This window comes from Cryptotermes secundus, unplaced genomic scaffold, assembly GCF_002891405.2.
Source record: "Cryptotermes secundus unplaced genomic scaffold, Csec_1.0 scaffold308, whole genome shotgun sequence".
Lineage (NCBI taxonomy): Eukaryota > Metazoa > Arthropoda > Insecta > Blattodea > Kalotermitidae > Cryptotermes > Cryptotermes secundus.
This window is the reverse complement of record NW_019721008.1, coordinates 388738-411171: the sequence shown is the minus strand read 5'-3', so window position 1 is coordinate 411171 and position 22434 is coordinate 388738. Positions and strand designations below refer to the sequence as shown.

The following is a 22434-nucleotide window of genomic DNA, read 5'->3' as shown; positions in this document are numbered from 1 at the left end:
TATTGTTATTCAAGTGCTCAGTCAATTGAATGCTCATCACTTTTTCTAATACATTAGAGAATGAAGTTAAAAGTGATATAGGCCTGTAGTTTGAAATATTTGATTTCTCACCTTTATTAAACAGCGGTCTTGTTTCGGAATATTTTAAACGATCTTGGAAAATTCCTTGTGATAATGAATTGTTGCATACGAGTATGTGAGTCAAAGGAGAGCTAATGAAAAAAGAATTAATTCTTAATACTTTAGTGGATATTTCATTGTACCCATAAGAGTTTTTTGCTTTGAGAGATTTAATTATATTTTCAACTTCCTTAGTTGATAAAGATTTAAGTTTAATATGTGGAAAGGGATTTATAAACGTTTTCAATAAATACTGAATTGGAGTAGTGTCTGGAAGATAACTAATATTTGTATTATTTTGTTTATTTTTTACATTTTTATTATCAGCTACAGATAAAAAGTAATTGTTTAAGGTCTCTGCAATTACTTGCTTTTCTTTAATCCATTTTCCATCCACCTTTAATATGGTTATTTTTTTCATTATTTGACCCCTTATTAGTTGCCAATTTTACTATATCCCATATGGTTTTATTTTTATTTTTGGAATTTTGAATTTTATTATCATATTTTAGTTTTTAGCTTCCTTAATGACCTTAGATACAATTTTACAGTAATTTTACTTGATTGAGATTTTGTGTAATTTTTTATAGCTGTCAGAGAAAAAGCAAGAGTTGGCTATGATGTACAAGGCACTAAATGACATGAGGGGATTTTCTGAGGACTGTGCTAAGAGTTTGCTCCATCAGTTGATATGTGTGTTGGTTGAACTGACATCTGTACCAGATTTAAGAGTGAGTAGAACAGTTTTGGTTTCTGTATCTTACATGATTTCTAGGTAAATCGTAAATCATGATACTGTAATATACAGAAGGTATGAAAGATCGTAAGAGAATGTGCTGAAAACTTTGAATTCTTTATTGACTATGAAAATCTTGTTACAGTCTTCTGGGATGATGTGCAAAACTATATGACATCAGACGTCAGAAAACCATATTTTAATACCACTGTGAGAACCTCAATTGTTATATATATGAAACTCATCTTTCTGCAGTAATGAGTCAAACTTTATACAGCCCCTTTATTAACCGTCACAACTCAACAAATATCAAGGTCTGCCCAGCTACGGCTCTGCTACATGTTTCGGCCATCAATAGCCATCAATAAAGGGGTTGTATATTGTAACACAGCAGGATGCATGAAATGAAAAGAGTCAAACTTTGTTTAACTTTTAAAGGATGAATGATATATTGACAGTCCTGCATCTTGTTTTGGTGCCCTGTGTATGTGCTTAGCCCAAACAAAGCATGGAATTCTACTGTGCTAGGTTTCAAAATTATCTTTGTATAAACAATGCATGCATCAAATTTATTTTCCTATGCATGTAGCTAATCATGTGCAACAATTTGCTGACACACTCAACCCAACAGCAGATTGTTTTCCTTCTTGTTTCCTTTTTGGTATCTATAACAGTAGCATTGTTATTCAGACCTGATAAATATACATGGGGAGGTAAAATATATGAGGGGAGAATAAAGTTGTTTATGATTGGATTCACATCACTGTTGTCAGTGATAGATTGTTACCACCCATCTGTAATTTTGTTCGTTCATGTGCATATGAAGCAGTTTTACAAACGAGGAGAGGATAGTGTTGCTACTGAATAACATATTCTAGTGTTCAGTGGCAGATTTGGTTCCTCCTTATGGTTCTTTCTGTTTCCATACTTAAATGCGTTCAATAGACCAGTTATCCACAATCAGTATGGCAGGAACTTAAAAGCGCATGTGTCTGATAGTCGATTTAGCATGTGTGCATGGTGATTTGAAGAGCAATACAGTGACGTCTCAGAAGAAGAGCTCAAAGATAACTCACTTCAGGATCCATTAACTGCTGAAGAAAATGATGAACAGATGTGCACCAGCTTGTGGGAGAACAAAATGGGCTGAACAAAACCGCTTCTCCTAATGTTACTGAAAATTCACAAGCCCATTTTTTTGCCATATTTTTAGACTATCCTGGCAGTAATTGTACTGGAGACCAACCAGTATATGTAACAAGTTGCACAAGCAAGAAATAAACAAGATACATATACATGTTCACAGCAAATAAGCTTAAAGATCAATACACATTTCTTGCAGTAGTTCAGATGGGTCACAACCACAATCCCAGTATGAAGCTATACTGGACCAAAGACAAACGCTACCACATTCCTTTCTACTCCAGTGTGATGCCACATGATCATTCATCTCATGATTCTGAACATTTGCATTTTGCAGACAGTCAGAACCCACTAACAGAAAACAGAAGATTTTGATTACAACAGATTGCAGAAACTCAAACAAATATCTGGCATTCTTAATTCGAAATTTTCAGAACTGTATCATCCAACAGAATATACTGCAGTGGATGAAGTAATCATAAAATTCAAAGAGAAAGTCATCTTTTGTCAGTACATTCCAAAAAATGGAAGAGATTTGGCATAAAAATATATAAAGTTTGTAACAGATCTGGTTACACATACAACATGAGGATATTCCTAGGAAAACAAAGAAATGTGTCTAGCACAGATGTTAACACCCACACATGGATCAGTACTGGAACTGGTTCGGAAAGTTGGAATTGGTCAGAAAATATTCATGGACAATTATTTCACCTCACCAGAACTTATCAGCAATCTTCACTACATGAAAATAAATGCATGTGGCACAGTTCATTATAACAGGAAGGCAGTGCTGCCAAATTTAAATCCTAAACATCTACAACTGAAAATGCGAGACACTGTGCCTAGAGAACAGGGAAATCTGAGTTCTTTGTGTTGGAAGAAAGAATGAGAAGTTCATGTTCTTTCTAATATGCACATTCCACCGGTGGAAGATAACATCATGGAAGGTGGGCAAGCTGTGAAGCCTCTGATCATTGAAGACTATACAACCCATATGGGGTATGTTGACTTGAGTGACAGAATGACAAACAGCTACAGCATCAGCCAAAAAACCTCAAAATGGATTAAAGCGATCCACTTACATTTGATGAACCTAACCATTCTGAATTTATGCATTCTCTGCAGGTCTTGTGGGGGAAATATGACCCATCCAAATTTAGGGAGGAGCTGGTTAGTGATCTCATAGTTGTCTCCCATGAAGAGAATACTGAAATCTGTGGTATACCAAGAGCTCGTTTGAGCAGTTTGGAGACGTAAATGATCCGACTTAAAGTAAAACATTCTCCTCACTGGCCAGTCAGAGGAAAAGAGTGACATCATTTTTGCCAAATGAGGAAACAAAGCAAGAAAGCAGTTCACTAGTTCAAATAATGTGACTGTGGCGTGTGTGTTGTGTCATACTCTGAGCTGCGGCCTACGAAAACCTGACTGTGATGTGAACTGACTATACTTATAGTGTGCCGGCTGTGTAAGTGGTCTACAGCAGTGAAGCAGAACTTCTAGTGTATGATGAAACTGTCTTTAGGGAAGATGTAGAGTATGGGGTGGATCCACACATGTAGCTCAGGCAGGCATCAAAGGAGAACAGTTAACAATTTTATGGAAGTATTACTTTTTTATGTTCATAATTTTTCTGTAAGTACATATTTTATAGAACAGGTTTAGTAATCTATCAAAAATAAACTCATGGAATTCGGCCAAAAAATTATAAAACATTTTTAAAAGTATGAGATGGTCATTCCTCTATTATACCATTCTTGTTTAATTCAGGTACATAAATAAACAGAGATTATATATACTTGTACATACATTTCTTCCAGTCTGGTACAGTCAGACTTTAAGATTACCACCTTTAATTCTGTCTGTGTGCCAGGCAAAGGTTTAAATATCTTGTACTTAAAAGGTTAATAGAGGAGAATGAATTTGGTGGCATATGTAACACACATGGTAGAGATGAGGAATGCATACAAAATTTTAGTGAGGAAACCTGAATGGAAGAGACCACTTAGAGGTCTGGATGTAGATGGGAGGACAATATTAAAATGGATTGAATTTATTAAGGCTCAGGCTGGGGTCCAGTGCCAGGCTTCTGTGAATATGGTGTTGAATATTTGGGTTCCATAAGGCTGAAGACTAGATTAGTGACTGCTAGCTTCTCAAAAATGACTCAGTGTCATTCAGTTAGTTAATGAATACAAGGGCTGTCCTTGTCTGATTGGAGTGGTATGACACACGTCCATCAGGTAGTCGAACAGTGAAGGCATTTTTCACATATGTTTAAGATATATGCCTTTGTATAATGGTGCAACTTCTCAATTTACTCACTTGAATTTGGAATTATCTCAGAATTTCTCTCTTTACTACCAGTGTGCATTATGTGTTTGCTATTCAGGTGTATTGCTTATTTGTGTTTATGCTGTTAATATTCAAACCTGGTGGGAATCTGTAATATTGATCTTTATGGTTGAGTGGTTACCACCCCTACTTTTTATTCAAGAGTTCCCAGGTTCAAATCTCAGCTTAGAATCTGACTCCTGACTGCAGTTTTTTTGTAGCTTTCCTTGGTTCATGACCACTTCTTTCCACATACTCTCCAATTCATTATTTGTTATCATCCTGTAGTTCAATGCTACATAGTCTTGAGCTACTGTCAGCATCAATAAACTGTAAATAATTAAATTCATTGGAACTTACATAACATTCATTTTGATTGTATTTCACTCTTCATACTTACATGTTTGTGACATGGGAGGATGTGGAATGTGCGTTCGGTTTGCAGGCTTTACAGTAAATGCTTAGTTGTCCCCCCCCCCCGATTATGCAGCAGTCAGTGGAGTTACCTAGTAGGCAGAGCGGATTGCTGTTGTGCCTAAATACTGAGCTCATTTAAGATTATATTTCTGTCTGGTGACCACGTAGAGGACTTTAAGAGCCCTGTAGCAGTAAACTGATTTTTTTTAATCCAAATTTTCAGTAATTGAACTGAATTCACATTAAAATTTATTACCAGTGGAAAGCATTATATCAGGAGCATCAGCTTAGTACACAATATAGGTCTAGCTACAAGCATTTGTAATAGACTCTACAGCAATCAGAATGGTGTTTGAAAATCCTATCTTGCCTAATTAGAAAATTAAATTCCCACCACAGCCTCCTACATTTCACTATCCTGTAATGCTAGTTTACCTGTATAAAACACAAACCTCCTAATTATCCAATCCATAATCTAATTTTCAGATTAGAGAAGAAGCTTCAAGGTGTTTGGGTGAGCTTGGCCCTGCTGATCTGACCACGATGATACTGAAACCAGAAAAATGCCAGGAGTTGCAAGGGAATGAGTTCAAAGATAGTCCCATCCTCATGTTTACAGCTCACATTGTGCGAGTTGCGGTGGATTATCTAGTTGATGAGAACATCAGTGTGGTGGAAGCAGCTAGTGCAGCCCTGTATAAAATTCTTGCATCTTGGGAAGGTCAACAGGTCATAGGTAATATTTTTTATATATTTGTGGGTGCTGGATACAAGAAAGAATTATAAGAAAGGACAGTCGTGTTCAGAATATGTGTGTCACTTCAGCATTGAAAATGTAGTCATGCATAATGTGCCCATTTGAACATCAAAATCCAAGATTGCAGTAGTTGTAACCTTTTGTGAATCACAGGACTTTTTGCTCTTTGCTTAATTAAGAAATTTAATAATTATATGCAGTTTCACCGAACTAGATAATGGTATGCAGCTGCCATTTTACTGTACTAGGACAAAAAATGTTCCATTTGCTTCACATGACAACACTGTAGAGATGACTGCCATTCTGGATTTCAGAACTGTAATTTCATCTCAGTTTTACGGTGATGTGTCAGCTGTTGGAATTTTAAAAAAAATGGAGTCATGTTCCAGTTTGAGGACACCTTGCATGTGAAGATTTGTTGTCTTGATAAGAAGTATAGAACTAAAAAAAAATGTAATTTCTTTATTATATCATTTCATAGAAATGTGGACTCTTGTTGTGAAGGAAGGACATATAATATGTTTGAAAACAAAATGTTCAGTAAATATTTGGATCTGAGAAGCGTGAAGTACGTGGTGCAATCCAAAAGTTTCTGAAATTTGAATTTTGTGCGCGAATGGTTATGAGTACATCGAAATACCACTAGGTGTCTCCTCACACATCCTTCTTGAATCAGTATGGCAAGCGGCGTCGAGTTGAATGGCTGGGTTTATTGCTGGTGAAAATATTTCCATTGTTGTATTTCCGTGAGTCTGTGGTTTTGTGATGGCTGACCTGAGAGAGCAGTGTGTCTATATAAAGTTTTGTTTCAAACTTGGGAAACCCGCTGCAGAAACGCACCAAATGTTGAAGCAAGCTTTTGGTGAAAACAGTTTAGGCCAGACACAAACTTACAACTGGTATAAGCATTTTAAAAATGGCCGAACATTGACTGATGATGACGATCGTTCGGGATGGCCGTCAACTGGCACCACACCAGAAAATGTCACGAAAGTTAGGGATCTGATTCTGCAAGACTGACCATCCAAGACCTCTGTAACACCTTGGGACTAAGTTATGATACATATCAACAAATTTTGTCAGAGGAACTGAACATGAGGAGGATTGCGGCGAAGTTTGTGCCACGACTGCTGCAAAATGAACAGAAGCAGCATCGCTTTGAAGTCTGCAGGGAACTTCAACAACAGCTTCAAGAGGATCCAAACTTTCTTTCGAAAGTTGTCACTGGTGACGAAAGTTGGGTTTATGGCTATGACCCTGAAAGCAAGCAGAAATTGTCGCAATGGAAGAGCCCTTCTTCACCTTGGCCAAAAAAGCTCGACAAGTCAAGAGTAACATTAAGTCCGTGGTGATCTGTTTTTTTTATATATATTGACAGGATTGTTCATAAGGAGTTCGTCCCTCCTGGTCAGACAGTCAATAAAGAGTTCTATCGCGATGTTCTAAGGCGTTTGAGGGAGGACATGAGGAGAAAACGTCCAGAGAAGTGGCGCACAAACGACTGGGTACTCCACCATGACAACGCATGACCGCATACAGCTTACATTGTGCAGGAATTTTTTGCTAAAAACAAGATGGCAGTTGTTCCCCACCCACCGTACTTGCCAGACTTAGCTCCATGTGACGTCTTTCTCTTCCCCAAGATGAAAATCAAGTTGAAGGGGCAAAGATTTGATACAGTTGAGGAAATTCAAGCGGAAACGCAGATGGTACTAAACATCCTAACAAAGAAAGACTTCCAGGATGCATTTGAAAAGTCGCAGAAATGCTGGGATCGGTGTATGCGCTCCCAAGGGGACTACTTTGAAGGTGATGCAGAATAAGATCTAGGTAAGATGTAATAGTTTTTATTAATATATTTCGGGAACCTTTGGATTGCACCACATATGTGGGTATTTTATGGATTGGATAATGAGGAGGTTTGTGTTTTATACAGGTAAACTAGTATTACAGAATAGTGAAATGTAGGAGGCTGTGGTGGGAAGTTAATTTTCTAAATACTCATTTCAGACAAAAATTCTAATGTGTTTTCACCTTGCAGGTAATAGTATTAATACTTGTGTGTTGTGTGTTGCCAGCTTACTTGTGCTTGATTTTTTAATATGATAAACATATTTGTTACTTTAATAGGTTCAAGTGGGTTTGATGACCCATTCATAATACCATTCAAACCAGTCAGATGTGCAAAGCGTGAATCGTCAATGACTGTAAATGAAGACATATTCAGGGAAACAGTTGATATGGATAACCTGTGGTGTCCTATGGAAAAATGCAGCCATGATAGATGGGTGACTAATTTGGTGTGCACTATCTTGAAAACATTCCCACAGGAAAATTGCTTTATGTCACAGTTGGTTCCTGTTTGCAGTGCAAAGGTAAGCATGGCTGTAGCCTTAACCAGTATGTTACAAATCAGTCTGCAATGTGGTATTAGCTATTAACCCTTTACACACCACGTACCAACTGAACTGGTTCAGGGAACTCATGAAATCACCACAGCAGAAGAGATCAGCTCAGTGTTATTTATTGTATAATTCCTGTTAGTAGTTGGCATCACGTGTGCCATATTGATGCTTAGCGAAAGAACAGGCATTCATATGAGATTGCTGGTTGATGGCGATTTGAGGAAAGCATTGTAGATTTTTCTGTGCTGTGCAAGTGCATTTTTCACCAAGCAGCTTTGGCATTTGTGGCAGGGATTGGCAGTCAAAGGGTTATACCCACAAATATGCATGCCATTCAGTACCACAAATACTGTAATTTAGGATTCCTGCAGAGTGGCATTCACAAGGAATTTTTTATGACTCCTCTCAGCAAACATATCACTGAAGAAATATGGGACTATATTTTATTTTCTAGTCTTTAGACATCTGTGGTTCTGCTTACCATAGGGCAGGATTTTGCTTGCTCCTTGCCATAACAAAATTTTGTTCACTCTATCAGAAGGATGGTATGGAAGATATGACTGGCTGAAGGGACCTGTAACTTACTTATTTTTATTAGGCATCCTATAACTTGATGTGAACTTTATATGTTAGTGGGAACCAGGTATCCTTGACAGAATTCAGTCAGAGATGTGGGATTGGAAGGCACATAACAAATGTATGGTGGATCTGACCATTTTGAAATGCAAGCTTTTTGGTATGGGAGTCAGCACTTTACCCCAGCATGAGGTCAGGAAAGTAACATTTGAAATTACACTGAAGCTGTAAGTCTTCTTATTGTCAAATTTCATGTACACTGAAGGAAACTGACATGCATTGTTTGTCTTGGACATTATCCATGATCCTGTTTTTGTTTGAATCAGTGTTTTGGAGACTGGACTCTGTCCTAAGGTGAAAAGCTTATTAGTTGGGCCCAGTGAGTAGACTGTGTCCTGCCATTAAATTTGTAATATGTGTAGTTGTCATTTTCAATTTTTTGTCTTAATTCCTGCAGATGTTTTATGTTTGTGTCTGATTTATGTATGATGCCTTGCTTTGGTTCTGGTGACTGGAGATATGGACTATCTCTTCCGATTGAGCGCAACTGAGTAAGTTTCTACATGAGGACAGAAGCAGGGTCCTGTCTCAGAAACGTTGTTTTAAATAAAAATAGGATGATGGATACTGTCCAAAAAGTCAGTCACAGCGTTAATATATCATCATTACGAAATTTAGATCATATTTTATCGACCTCCCACATTTCTGCTCACCTGGCAGGAAGATTAAAGAATACATTTCTAAGGTAGGAGCAGATTGAAGTGAATCTTGGTACTCCTAATAGTCTGTAGCATTGTATTATCAGGACGGGAAAAGATTTATTAATTTTTATAGTGATAACATACTTGAGGTCTTGAAATGTAATAAAACTTTTCTGTGCATGAATCATAGTGTTTTGAAGGTCATACAATTTTTCCTTACAGATGTCATTTGCAGAACAGATACTGCCATTTTTAGTGTCTCTTGTTCTAAGTACAGGCAGTGATGTCTGTAAAGCCGTCATGAATAGATCCATATGCTACTTCTTTAGGAATCACTTCGAGACTTGTCTCCAACTTGACAAGGAAACTAGAACTTCTCCATTACCAGTTCTCAGGCGTAAGTTTCTAAAACTTGTCATGTACTACCTGAAAGAGGCACTATTCTTGTTTCATTTCATTTCATTTCATTTATTTCGTATCCATGGATCATCCATGTAGGATGATAATATAAATTATTATTGAATATAAAATCTGTCACTGAACTGCACTTGAAGACACAAAGTAAAGGAAGATCTGGGGCTATAAGGACTTCCATTTAATTTGTTTTGTAATACTGAGGATCAGTGCTAATATTCTGTATTTTCATCATTTATGTTTTTTATGTTACTATCAGTAGTTCAGACCATAGACTCATACAGAGCTGTTCATATGTACTGCAGTATCCTGTTGCACTGTGTATTCTAACTTTGTGTTCTCTTTTTTGCCATCTTTGTGCAACTTTGTCAGTATGTTCTCACACTTCAGTGTCTTCATGTCTTCTCATTATACAGCACTACATGTTTCAACCAAACTGGCCATCATCAGATGTGAAAGATGTTGGATTAAAGGAACCTGCTGCTCTGTTATCACGCTGTTCTGCTTTTAATTTTTATGTAAAATGATTCTAAAATATTTTATTTTAGGTTATTTTTAGATTATCATGCCATTGTTACTTTATTATATGGTGTATATTTTGTTGATATGTTGGTTTTATCCTTTTCTGCTGTGTGTAGTTACTGTTTACCAAGTAGTTGATACTTGATATTTTATGTTCATGTAAACAGATGAAACACATACCCAATATCTAAAGGAGCAACAGAAAAAGAACTGAACTTTATAAAAAAGACACACTACATAACAGTGAATATTATCACATGTATGAGTATGACTTTAGACGGGGTTTTGGATTGGAGATTTGAATTAATATCCAGTTACAGGTCGTAACTAAAAGTAACTATAACACTATCACTAATTTGATGTACTGTATCATTGTACTTCCATTTTTTCTTCAGTATCTGATAAATGCAAAAGATCTGATCAGTAGTTGATCTGTTACATCAAAACCTACACTGATGATCCCCAACAATCTCATCTATGTGTGGGCTTAACCTTGAGAGAAGAATATTGGTTAAAATTTTGTATGAAGTTGATAGCAGTGGTATCCCCTGATAATTACTACAGTTAGTTTTATCACCCTCCTTTTGAACTGGTACGATAATAGACTCCTTCCACTGATCAGGCAATTTTTCCTTATGCCAGATACAAGAAATTAGTTTATGTATCTTAGACTGTAATATTTCACCTCCTGCTTGAATAAGTTGCTTAATGAGGAGAGATGAAGACATTGAAATGTGAATATTAATATATCAACTGAGTTGCACAAAGATGGTAAGAATTGAGAACATGAAGACAGTCAGGGTTACTCTCCTGGCATTTGCCTCAAGCAGCTGACAAAAGCCCCAGAACACCTCAGGCAGGATAATTGCTTTGTGGGTCAAGATTTGAGCTTGGCACCTCCTGAATAAGAAACAGAACTGCAAACCACTCAACTGCAGGATTTGGTAAGGCTCTCTGAATGTATGATATGCATATTTATGTAATGCAAATGATTACATGCTCCAGGTAATTAAAATGCATGAAAGGCAAGTATTGCTGGGAATATGCTATCTTTGCTGCTGTGCCCACATTGTCTTTGAAGAAGAGAAAAGTTTCTTGCCCTTACCTGGAATCTAACCTCAACTCCTTTGCTATCCAACCTGTAGCATTGTACACACAGTGTTAGTTGAAATTTGAGCCATTCTAAGGTTCAGCTCGCTCACGTATGATGTCATCATGTTTCCCTTGACGGATTCCATCCCCACTATGCAGTATCCTGACATTAGTCACGTGGTCCCATGTACCCTCTCGTGAAGGGGAGACTTGTACAGTGCAGTCGTGTAGACCAAGTTGAAGGTCGGTTACTAGCCAGCAGGTTTGTTGTGGAAAATATTGGTTTCGGCTGGGTCTGTTCTAAATTCCCTTTTGGTGCTATTTGGCTGGCCGGTAAGGACTGCCGCGGTCGCAAGCCGTTGCTTGAACGCTTGCGACGCGCGTTATTAGATTTGGTTTGGTATTTTTTTTAATTAGACTTGTCTTTGTATAGCCTGGGTGTTTAACGTCCTAATATGTCTAGTGTCGACACAAGTGGTGCCGACGGGAAATTGTTTTGTTCTAAATGAGCTTGTATTAGTTTCTTGGTCAAATGTGTCGTTTGTTATTTATGTATTGTTATATATTTTTTTATTAAAGTTGTATTTGTTCTTATCTAAGCCAACGAACTGAGTGTAGCTTCCTCCTCCTAGCTTGGATACCCCATGTCCATCTAGGGGAGCGTGGGAACCAACAATAGGGCCAGTAACGATTGCGCTGTGCCCTCCCTCTTCGTAATAATAGTAACATAATAATAATCAGAAGGAGCAGAAGACGAAGGGCACGGTGCAAATTATAAGATCTAAAAGTTTGTGACGATGGTACATTAATACAGATACTATGTCTGTGACCATTATCCATCATCCTGTTTTTATTAAAATTACTCTTTATTATTTTCAGATTGTAAGGAACAAGTGTGTTTCAATAGAGCATCTGTGCAATGTATGCTAAATATTGTTCATTTTGCACGACTTCAGAAATGTTTGAAGCCTCAAGGAAGGTAAGATATAGAAACCATATGCCTCATTTCAGTCAGACTCGCTGCAGTAGACCTGTATTAAATATTGTTGAGTAATTTTCATTTTAGATCCTTTTAAAGGTCTAAATGATCATCTGCATGTATCTTCAGAGTGTTTTGATTTTGCAGGAAGGAAGGCGTCAGTGCTCAGTATCTAGAACTTAATTATCTGCATGTTGCTGAAGCTGCCCAATTCTGTTCTGCGTACTTCACATCCATTCTGTATGCAGAACTGTGGTGTGACGATAACAGGTATGTTCTAGTTTGTTCTGTTCAAATTAGGTGGAAGTTTTAAGAAAATTAATTTCCATAACATTTTCATACTTGGCTATTGGAATGGTGGGCAACCAAGCTTATTAAATGGAAGAGAGAAAACTCTTTTTGCTGTCATATTAAGTACGATTTGTGACATTTTACAGTACATTAATGCGCTGCATTGCATGGGATCATAGTTAAATGCACCAAGACTGTTGACTGAAGATCAGAGAATTAAGTGTGTGTTTAGTTTTTTAGGATTAACTGCAACAAGCGAATTGGAAATTTTTTTTTAAAAACATGTTCGCTTGAAATGTAACTTTGGTTTGTTTGTACAATGTTAAAACAAAATGATAGTTGTCACTCTGACAGAGTTGTGATTCACCATGCCCCAGAAAAGCACAAGTGAACCCAAAAGTGAAAACATCGTTTATCATTTTTTCGAGTATGTTGGCATTGTTCTTCATGGGTTCATTTGAGGAGTTCTATATAAAGAAAAGACCTGAAATGTGGTCTGCAGGAACCCAGTACCTCCATCACCACAGTACACCAGCTCACTGAATTGCCAGTAAAGGGTTCTTGGCAAAGCATTTGGTTCCTGTTCTTCTACGGCCCCCTATTAGCCTGACCCAACCCCCTCCATACATTCCTCAAAACAAAAGTGACCCAAAAGGAAGAATATTTCAAATGGTAGAGGACATGATTATGAATACTACAGGTGAACTGAGAGCAATTTGACAAACATCCTTTGAACATTGCTTCTAAAAGTAGAAATTGTAATGGCAGTGGTACATTGCTACTCAAGGAGCTATTGGGATAAGTGTAAAAGAGCTGTAAGTTTTTAAATAAAATTATTAGTGATGAATTCAGGAATTTTTTGAATAAAAATTGTTAGAAACTTCTTTATTAAAACCGTCACAACACAACTATATTAATGTCAGTGCCTAGTTTTGGCTCTGCTACATGTTTTGGCCATTAATAGCCATCATCAGGCAAATACATGGCTAACATATATGCACCACTGAACTGCAGTATTAATAAAATTGGATACAATAATATTAATATATTAAAATACGTGACGTAAAAATACAATAAATTAGATATATAAAAAACAAAAGTTATGGTATAAAACAAGAATAAAATTCTTCGATTTATGCTTTACATCATCAAGTCAGTCGTTGGTTTTTGTGAATTTTTTGTGTTCCCACAGACAAATTGGAGTATTCTATATTTTGTATGTATATAAAAAAACTCTTATTGGAGGCTATTAATAGCCGAAACATGTAGCAGAGCCAGAACTAGGCACTGGCCTTGATATAGTTGTATTGTGATGGTTTTAATAAAGAAGATGTATATTATAACACAACAGGATGCAAAAAATTGTTTGTTTGCCATCTCTTATTAGTGATCAGGTAATGCATATAGGATCGGGCATCCAATAACCACCATTAATGAATGGATTACGTTCTCAGATTAGATTTACATTGTTTGTTTGTTTGTTTGTTTGTTTGTGTATAAACTTTGCAGCTTTGAGGGTGACTAATTATGTTAAATTCTTTTTTGGTTACCTCTTGCATAGGTGTGGAATAAAATTGTGGCAGTCTTTGAAGTTTCTACTACATTTTGTTGCTGCTGTTTGCATGACCATCTTGAATGTGTTGTGGTACATTTCAGGGAGAGCATGGACATTGATTGTGCTGGTGGCCTGTCTCTGTCATCACTAGAATACATCTGTAGCAATAGTGCACAGAATGGAATAGCACTTCAAAATATAGTGAGAGAGGTGAAGTAAATTATAATACATACTGTATTTTTCAGCATGAAGTTGGGAGTTCCTGTATAAATTTTAAGATAAGATCTGTGAATGATAATAGTCTACACAGACAGTAATATACTTTGTGTGTGTATGTGTGCACATGTTTCAAAGAATACTTCATTAGTACCAAACTTATCTTCTGCATATCATGGTAAAGTGATGAAGTCTTTAATGTGTACAAATGCAAATTTATTGTATAACTGGAAGGGAACTTTTAAGATAAAGCTCAGAAACTGTCATCAATAAACACTTAATGAAGCCGCTACTGTAAACACTAATAGTGTTTATTAGGGAAGTCTTTCTTTCTTTCTTTCTTTTATTTTGTTACATATGCAATGTACAACTTCTACTGTATTTTTCCCATATATGCTATTGAATCCACTACTGATTTGCTGTTTAGCTTCGTTATTAATGATACTGTCTTGTTTTCTATGTAGGCTTACAAGAAGATTGGCGATAATGATGCTGTATATGGATGTGGCTCGTCCCATATATTAGACCCTCAAACCCGCATTTTCCACTATGAGTTGACCGGTAATTGGCAAAATGTGCTTCTGTCTTATGACTTAGAGCTGTCCAATGGGAATGAAGATGCCATTGGAGGTATGTTTATTCTTGCACATTGTATACTGTAAGTATCTCTTTTCTGAAAGTGGCAGGTTAAGAGCAGAACTCTTATTCATATGTGTCAAAGTGAAACACATTTTTCGTCTTTGTAGGTGATAAGTAAGTTAAATTACCCCAGTGCATTGACTCAGGAATGATGTATTTCTTATTTATGGTGTATTTAATGACATTGTTACTAGCTTGGACTGTATGGCATCAAATCATATAATGGTTAATGATTGATGATTGAAATGGATGTGGAAGGAAGCTACCATGCCATAATTGGAAACACTGTCTTGGCGTTTACCTGGAAAGACTGAGGGAAACAATTAAAATCTTCAGGCAGGGTTGTCAGTGTCCCAGCTGGGAATAAAATCAGTTACCTCCTGAGTACAAGACTTCTTGCATGAGCCATCTTGCTTAGTGAAATTATGTTTTATGCATTTTTCTTTTAGGTATGCTGTTTGCATTGAGGAGGCTTGGCCTGTGTCATATTCAGAGTTCTTACTTGAGTGATGGGATGTATTCTGAATATGAGGATTATCGATACGAATGTTGCTGGAGACTTGGACAGTGGAATCAGTTATCCACAGAAAACAGTAAACAATTAAATTACAATAAAGCTGACAGTAGCAGTGGCCTCAAATCACTGATAACAAAAGGAGAATATGAGAAACATCACTACATATCACTGAAAGCACTGCATGATTTAGATTTTTCAAGTGTTGAAAGAGCAGTGTCAAGAGCAAGAAAGTGTGCGATAAATTCATTAACACATGCAAGCTTGGAGTGCAGCAAAAATCTCTATCTTGCTTTGTCACAACTTCAGACATTGCAGGAGATTGAGGACTTTGCATCTGCATGGCAATCAGGAGAGGCTATTAATATGGAAGCAGTTCTGGATAAATGGAAGAAGCAAGATCAGCTCAGTCTCAGTGAATTTCAGTACATGGAACCAATCCTTGCACAGCGAGCAGTATTGTTGCATAATGCAATGCTGATGGAAAAGAATGATGAACTGAGACAACGGTTGGCTGAACACTTAGCTGAAATTCAACTTAGCACAGCAAAACTAGCAAGGACTGAGGGCTGGCATCATGTAGGAGTTCGTTGTCTTCGTATGTTGTCACAAATTGGAAGATTGTCATCAGTTGTTGAAGGACGGTTGAAGCTAGAGGAAGCACAGCTATCATGGGGGAGAGGAGATCGTGAAGTTGGTAGACATATCCTCCGTTCACTCCTTGGTGAACTGTCTTTGATTTTTAATGAGACTGAGGAGAACAGATTGCTGTATTCCTATGCTCTTACTCTATATGGCAACTGGATGGTTGAAACGAGGTCTGAAAACTCTCAGGTAAAATTTGTTGCTCTTGTTTGATAACAAAGTTGTGCCAATATGTGCTCTCATTTTGTGGAATTAAAATATAGGTGTGACTCCTGACACGGTTTTAAATATGTGAAAATTATTTTTCTTTCTGTGTTTTCCTATTCATATGAGTTTAATAGCATTAATAAGCATCATTTGATATCAGTGAGATTGAAGTTATATGAAGGGAGTAGTGTTTTAAAGTATGAATTGAAAATATACTGGGAACAGTATACCTTTTTGAAAGTCATAGTGTAAGAGTGTTTTTGATTTAACATATTTTTCACACATCAAGTTTATATGTAAATGTACTGTGTCATTTGTTTCACATGTAGGTGATTGTTGAGCGTTACTTCATAAAAGCCCTACGAATTCTCGAGGGAGTCAAGTACAATGAGGAGAGCCAGCTGGAAACGTACTGCTCTCTGGCACGTTTTGTAGATGCAGAGTATCAACAGCTGATGGGAATATTGAAGTCATCTGCATTTGAATCAAAGCAGCAGTTCTTGACCAAAGCAACAGAAGAGGCAGAGAGACTATTGCAACAAGAGAATCGAACAAGGGATGAGAATAGGAAGATACAGATGTGCCAGAAAATGAGCCGTATTGATGAGGCAGAGATGAAAAACAGGGAGGATGAAAAAAACATGTACCTGAAACTGGCCCTGAAGTAAGTGGTTGCTCAGATTGCTGTTTGGGCTCCCAGAGGTCTTGTACTTTCGCTATTGAACTTCAGTCAGTCCCCAACCACAGGTTTCAAATTAATTTTCAACTGCTAAGGTTTGAGCAGTAAATGTAGTGAATATATAACATTGGACATAATGGGTTGAAAACATTTGCATTCAATGTATGGCTTCTGAAGGACAGTTAGAATTCATTTAAATGAAAAGTAAAAGGTAATTTCACAACAGAATACTATTTTTTACTTGTAGGTACTACCTCTTAAGCTTGGAACATGGGGTCCAGCACAGCTTGCAGGTTTTCCGTTTAACTTCTTTGTGGCTGGAGAACACTGTGCATGAAGAGGTCTCCAGGGTGCTTGAACAGCATTTGCATCGCATTCCAAGCTATAAGTTTTTACCTGTTGTACCACAATTAGTACCCAGGATAAGTAATAATTTGTCAGATCCATTTGTCAGGAGATTAAATACCTTGTTAGGTAAGTTTTCTAAGATCAGTTTTTAGACAAGTTGGAGGTGCTGTAGTTTTATTTTATTATTTTAGTTATATTAATAGATTGTTAGTATTGTTAAAAAAGAAAAATATTTTTCACTTCCATGAAGTGCATCTTTTTTCAGTATCCTTGACCATGTTCAGTGTGACATGAATTTTCTTTGCTTAGCCCCAAAAATATTTGTCAGTTGTATGTATATCATATTCATGTTTGTATAAAATATTCTAAGAGAACAACAGAGCCAGATATAACAGTACAGCATTTTTATGAACTCCTCTCTTGATTATGTTTCATAATAGAAGGATCAAACATAACTGGAACTGAAGCTGAGGGAATTATATAATGATATAACGGGTTTGGAACACATGCACTTTGATCATTTGTGTTTCTTATAAAACTGTTTGAACCCATGTTAATAATATCTTATATCATACTATGTGTGTCTGAATTATGTCATCATGCATGGTAAGTGGGTTTCACTGTTTTGATGGAACATACTCTTCCATCTTCAGGGTAGAATTGAACAAAGTGGGCAAAGTGACTTATAATATAGAAGTGAGAGGGAAGAAACAGTCTATGGAGGATAGGGGGTGGCCAGTTGAAGTCATAAAGTGGAGAAAAGATGTACTGGCCAGTGGAACTATAGGTTATGAAAAATGCAGTTATTCCAGGATGGGAGGAAGGAAGATTAACAAACAGCCCTTTTGTAGGGCACAGAAGGAAGCGTAACAAAGAGTCCTTGCCTTGAATTTCCTCTGTGCAATGCCGTAAAAGGGTTTTTGGGAGGGAGGGTCCTTTGTTACTGTTCCATTTGTGCCCTGCAAGAGGGTTATTTGTCCTTCCACCTGTGCCCTGTGAAAGGACATCAGTTACACTTCCTTTCAAGCCTTGAGAAAGAGTTGCATCTTACTCTTCTTTCTTCCTGCTCTTTTTTGGGTCCATTGTTGCATTGGCCTGTCTGGGCTACATCCTCTTCCGTATTCATGGCTTTCATTGACCACTTTTCCCTTACATGATCCATTTATTTTTCCTCTTACTTCAGTATAACCAACCACTTTCCCACCTTGGCTCATTTTTTTCCGTAAAGATGAAGGCAGTATTTACGTTTATACTTACATTTACATTTATTTTCACTTCATTCATCCAATCATCTCCCCATAGGGCTGGATATAAAACATGTTACATATTACAAATTCATGATGACTACACATCAATCATCCTTTGTCCAATATAATCAGGCCTCTCACAGATAGCTCAAGTTGTCAGGACAACACACATGGGTTATGGAAAAACCACTGTCAAATTCACGCCTTGCCATTCAACACACATTGGCAAGCAGTATCATTAAAACAGTTACATTATAAAATATTAAAATTCATAACAAAAACAGACATCATACATACTACTACACTTACAACAAGCAAGTCTCAATATATAATTTACTCACACAGACCATTTATTAACTTTTAACTTTTGAGCCCCTTGCATGCTTGACAAATTCATCAATAGAGTAAAATACGTTACTTTGCAAATAATTTTGTAAAACAAACCTAAATTGCAGTTTATAATTTTTTAAAACTGTGATATTTGACAGCAGAGTGTTAAATAGCTTGATGCCTGAATAATACACCCCTCTCTGATAGGATGATAAATGTGTTGAAGGTATGTGAAGGTGGTCATTCCTCCTGATACCAATCACATATACAGAGTTATTGGTATTGATATGTTCCATCAAAATGTTGATACTTATCTAGCAGACTGCATACAGTAGGAACCTTCACCTTGTGAGAACTTGAAATGCATAATAGTAATGTACAGTAGCTTCAAAACACAGTGAAGCTGTATGAAGAAGATGAGATGAGAAACATGAACTTCAGAACTCCTAAATAATCATGAATGTCAATTCTGAATGATACAGACACACCCATATATGAAATTAAAAAACAGATCTTCCCTTGAAAAGTACTATCTTCTGGGATATGATGGTGTGTAGTCTCCTTGCCACCCGCTTTCATGCTGATATCTCGCTTGGCTTATTTGACCATGTAGATGGAGACAATATGTTCTTCTGAAACATCAGTTCACTTTCAGTGAACTACATGGAATTATATTCCAGAAGATAGAACTGTTTATAATCACTGCTATGATAACTCAAATCTTACAAATCTTCTCTTATCAGCCTGTATCACAGTCACACATGAAATTGAGGTGTATTTACATATAGCAGTCTGTTATTGGTGGCCAGGTAGCCAAGATATGTGTATCATGGCACTCCATACGTAAGGCTTGAAACACATATCAGTATTTTCCCACGGACGTGGTATATTCTAGACTTTTATATGATAAACTGTTTGGAGGCCTGTGAAGTATAGTTTTAATGTAAACCTGGAAATGATGCATCAGTAAAAGTGTTTGGCAGGTTCCTCATCGTAACAGTACTTGTAGTCTGAGCTCTGGATTTTTGTGTGTATGTAAAACCATAAGAAGTAACACTGAAAGTACTGAGATCCTATTATTCATTATATAGAACGCTGTGCTGTGGAACATCCTCACCATGCACTGCCTGTGATCCTTGCATTAGCCAACTCATACAGAGATCAAGAAGTCACTGGTGGCTTACAGAAGGAGAGGAAGTCAGAGGTACGTCATGTCTCGCCTAGCCATGGGGACTGTATTTGCAGAAACCTAATAAACGCTTTCTGTGCACAGTTTATCAAATGTAAAAGTTTGTGACTGTCGGTGATTTATTCATTGTACAAAAATAATGTTGAATATCAGCTGTTTTCTGAGGTATGTCTGATATACATGACACTGGATTGTGTAAGTTAGATCTGTTCCCATCTTCAGTCATTCATTCAATGAGATTTTTCTCTCTCTCACTGGGTAACAGGCCTTTGCACTGTAATTCTCAAAGGAAAAGACTGGTATGTGAAGTTATGGAATCAGGAATTTTTAAAAGCAAAAAGCTCTCAAGCTAATGTGCATAATAAACAGTTACTCAGAGTTGTCTTTAATTTATGAAGAGCTCTGAAGTATGACAGAAAGTGCTCTGTCATGCTGGCTATTTCATCTGTTTTTTGTTAACATGTTTACTCTATAAATCACATTTTTTGTTTGCAACTAAATGCATATCAGGGAATGATGTGAATGCGTGAATGCTGATTTCAAAAGTACCACAATTTCTCTATATCAGTTAATGGTACCTAGTTGTTTGCTGTGATGAACTTGACTCTGAATGTTTACAACTACCCAACAATAGGAACATTTTAAAACATTTGTTTACAGAAAAGGAAATGGTAAACAGCATCAGACATAAAAGCACAGTAACATTGCAGTTCTAATATAAGTGTTTGTTTTAATTGTTACACTCATTTGTGGTAAAGAGAGGTCTGTTCAGAGTACAAATCTTATTAATGACATTTCTGTGGTGTTGAATGTATAAACTCTTGATACATATCAATGATTCCCAGACTGTGGCTCACAAATGAAAGGGATACACAAGAGAGAAATTTTGAAAAAGTTAGGTATCTCAGGATTGACCATGTCATGTTTGGAAAGAAATAAAAAGCAACACATGAGAGAGAAATTAAAAAAATAGTATTGGTTCAGAACAGTTCATATTCTTGGGGATGAGCTAGGTCATGTTTGGACATAACAACAACATAGAACAACATAGAAATTTTTAAATACTTTTTCCTCAAATGAAGTTCACAAATTGAAAAAAGATATCTGTACAATGATCAGTTGTGGGTATCTGCTGATCTAGTTACCTCGAAGGGATTAATTTCAGGCATGTAAATATTTTTTTACCCCACAAAACAGACTTTTAGTTGTTCATGTATGTAATTTATGCTACATTTATTTGTTTTGTTAGCTTCGAGTGCTGGGGGCAAAACACATAGTTCAGTGTTTGAAGGCTCGTGAAGAAGTCAGAGCCATTCTGACACAGATGGAGGGAGTGGCAACAGCACTTATTAATCTGGCATATTACGAAGTACAAGGGAAAAGTAAATGTGAGTTATTAAAATGCTTAATCTGTTCAGTTATTGTTTTTTTTACATATGTGTATCATGCTTGGATTTACATTAACCCATCAGCATGGTTAAGTGTATATGTTTCTTACATAAGCTGTATAAATTTCAGCATATTCAATTCAGAGGACCCTCCTAAAGCAGCTGAAAGGGAATGAACTGGTACTTGTGCCTACATTGACAATACCAGTAAAGAGTAATTGTCAGTATGATGACATTGTTGGTAAGTTTAACTAAGTTTAAGAAATATTCTTTCATTAATTTGATCATGAATTTCATTTCTGTGACTTAATACTAATTTTTATTATATGCATTTCCAGAATAAAGTTCCTCAAGTAAAACCCAGCAAGACAAAGTATAGCATATCTGTAGTAATTATGTGTTGGAGGACCTGCTGTATGTTATTTTCTGGCTCAGTAGTTTTACAGATTTTTGCTGTATCTGATTTTTTGTCCCCACTTTGCAACGCATTATTAACTTTGTCAATATTAGTCATATATCTCTATGTCTTGTAGAAAAATTGTGATTATGAGTTCCAGTTTTATTGATATCAGTATGAAACAGTACAGAAGAGAGTTAAAGTAGAGATACATTTGCATTTATTTACACTCCATGGCTCCACACATCTCCCCATAGGGCTGGATATAAAACATGTCACACATTACAAATTCATCATGTCTACACATCATACATCGTTGGTCCAATAAAATATATAATCAGGCCTCACGCAGACTGCACAAGTTGTGAAGACAACACACATAGGCCATGGAAAAACCACTGTCAGATTCACACCTTGCCATTTCACACACACTGGCAAGCCATATCATCAGTACAGTTTCATTATAACATATTCAAATTCATAACAAATGCAGACATCATACAAACTACTACACTTACAACAAGCAAATTTCAACAACATATAATACAAGCACACAGACCATATAACTTTTGAGCCCCTTGCATGCTCGA

At 36.6% G+C, this 22434-nt stretch overlaps 1 protein-coding gene across 4 annotated transcripts in view; it reads left to right on the top strand.

Annotated features, from left to right (window-relative positions):
• The window catches only part of LOC111874905 (serine-protein kinase ATM), a 127135-nt gene that overhangs the window by 73507 nt on the left and 31194 nt on the right, over positions 1–22434 (top strand). For all 4 annotated transcript variants that reach the window (XM_033755664.1, XM_023870773.2, XM_033755659.1 and 1 more), the window contains 14 exons: positions 711–851; positions 5240–5489; positions 7641–7885; positions 9415–9589; positions 12100–12199; positions 12347–12469; positions 14147–14255; positions 14726–14891; positions 15350–16248; positions 16596–16930; positions 17193–17419; positions 19962–20074; positions 21309–21447; positions 21578–21688. In XM_033755664.1, coding sequence (XP_033611555.1) covers positions 711–851; positions 5240–5489; positions 7641–7885; positions 9415–9589; positions 12100–12199; positions 12347–12469; positions 14147–14255; positions 14726–14891; positions 15350–16248; positions 16596–16930; positions 17193–17419; positions 19962–20074; positions 21309–21447; positions 21578–21688 — 3133 coding nt within the window. The remainder of the gene's footprint in view (positions 1–710; positions 852–5239; positions 5490–7640; positions 7886–9414; positions 9590–12099; positions 12200–12346; positions 12470–14146; positions 14256–14725; positions 14892–15349; positions 16249–16595; positions 16931–17192; positions 17420–19961; positions 20075–21308; positions 21448–21577; positions 21689–22434) is intronic.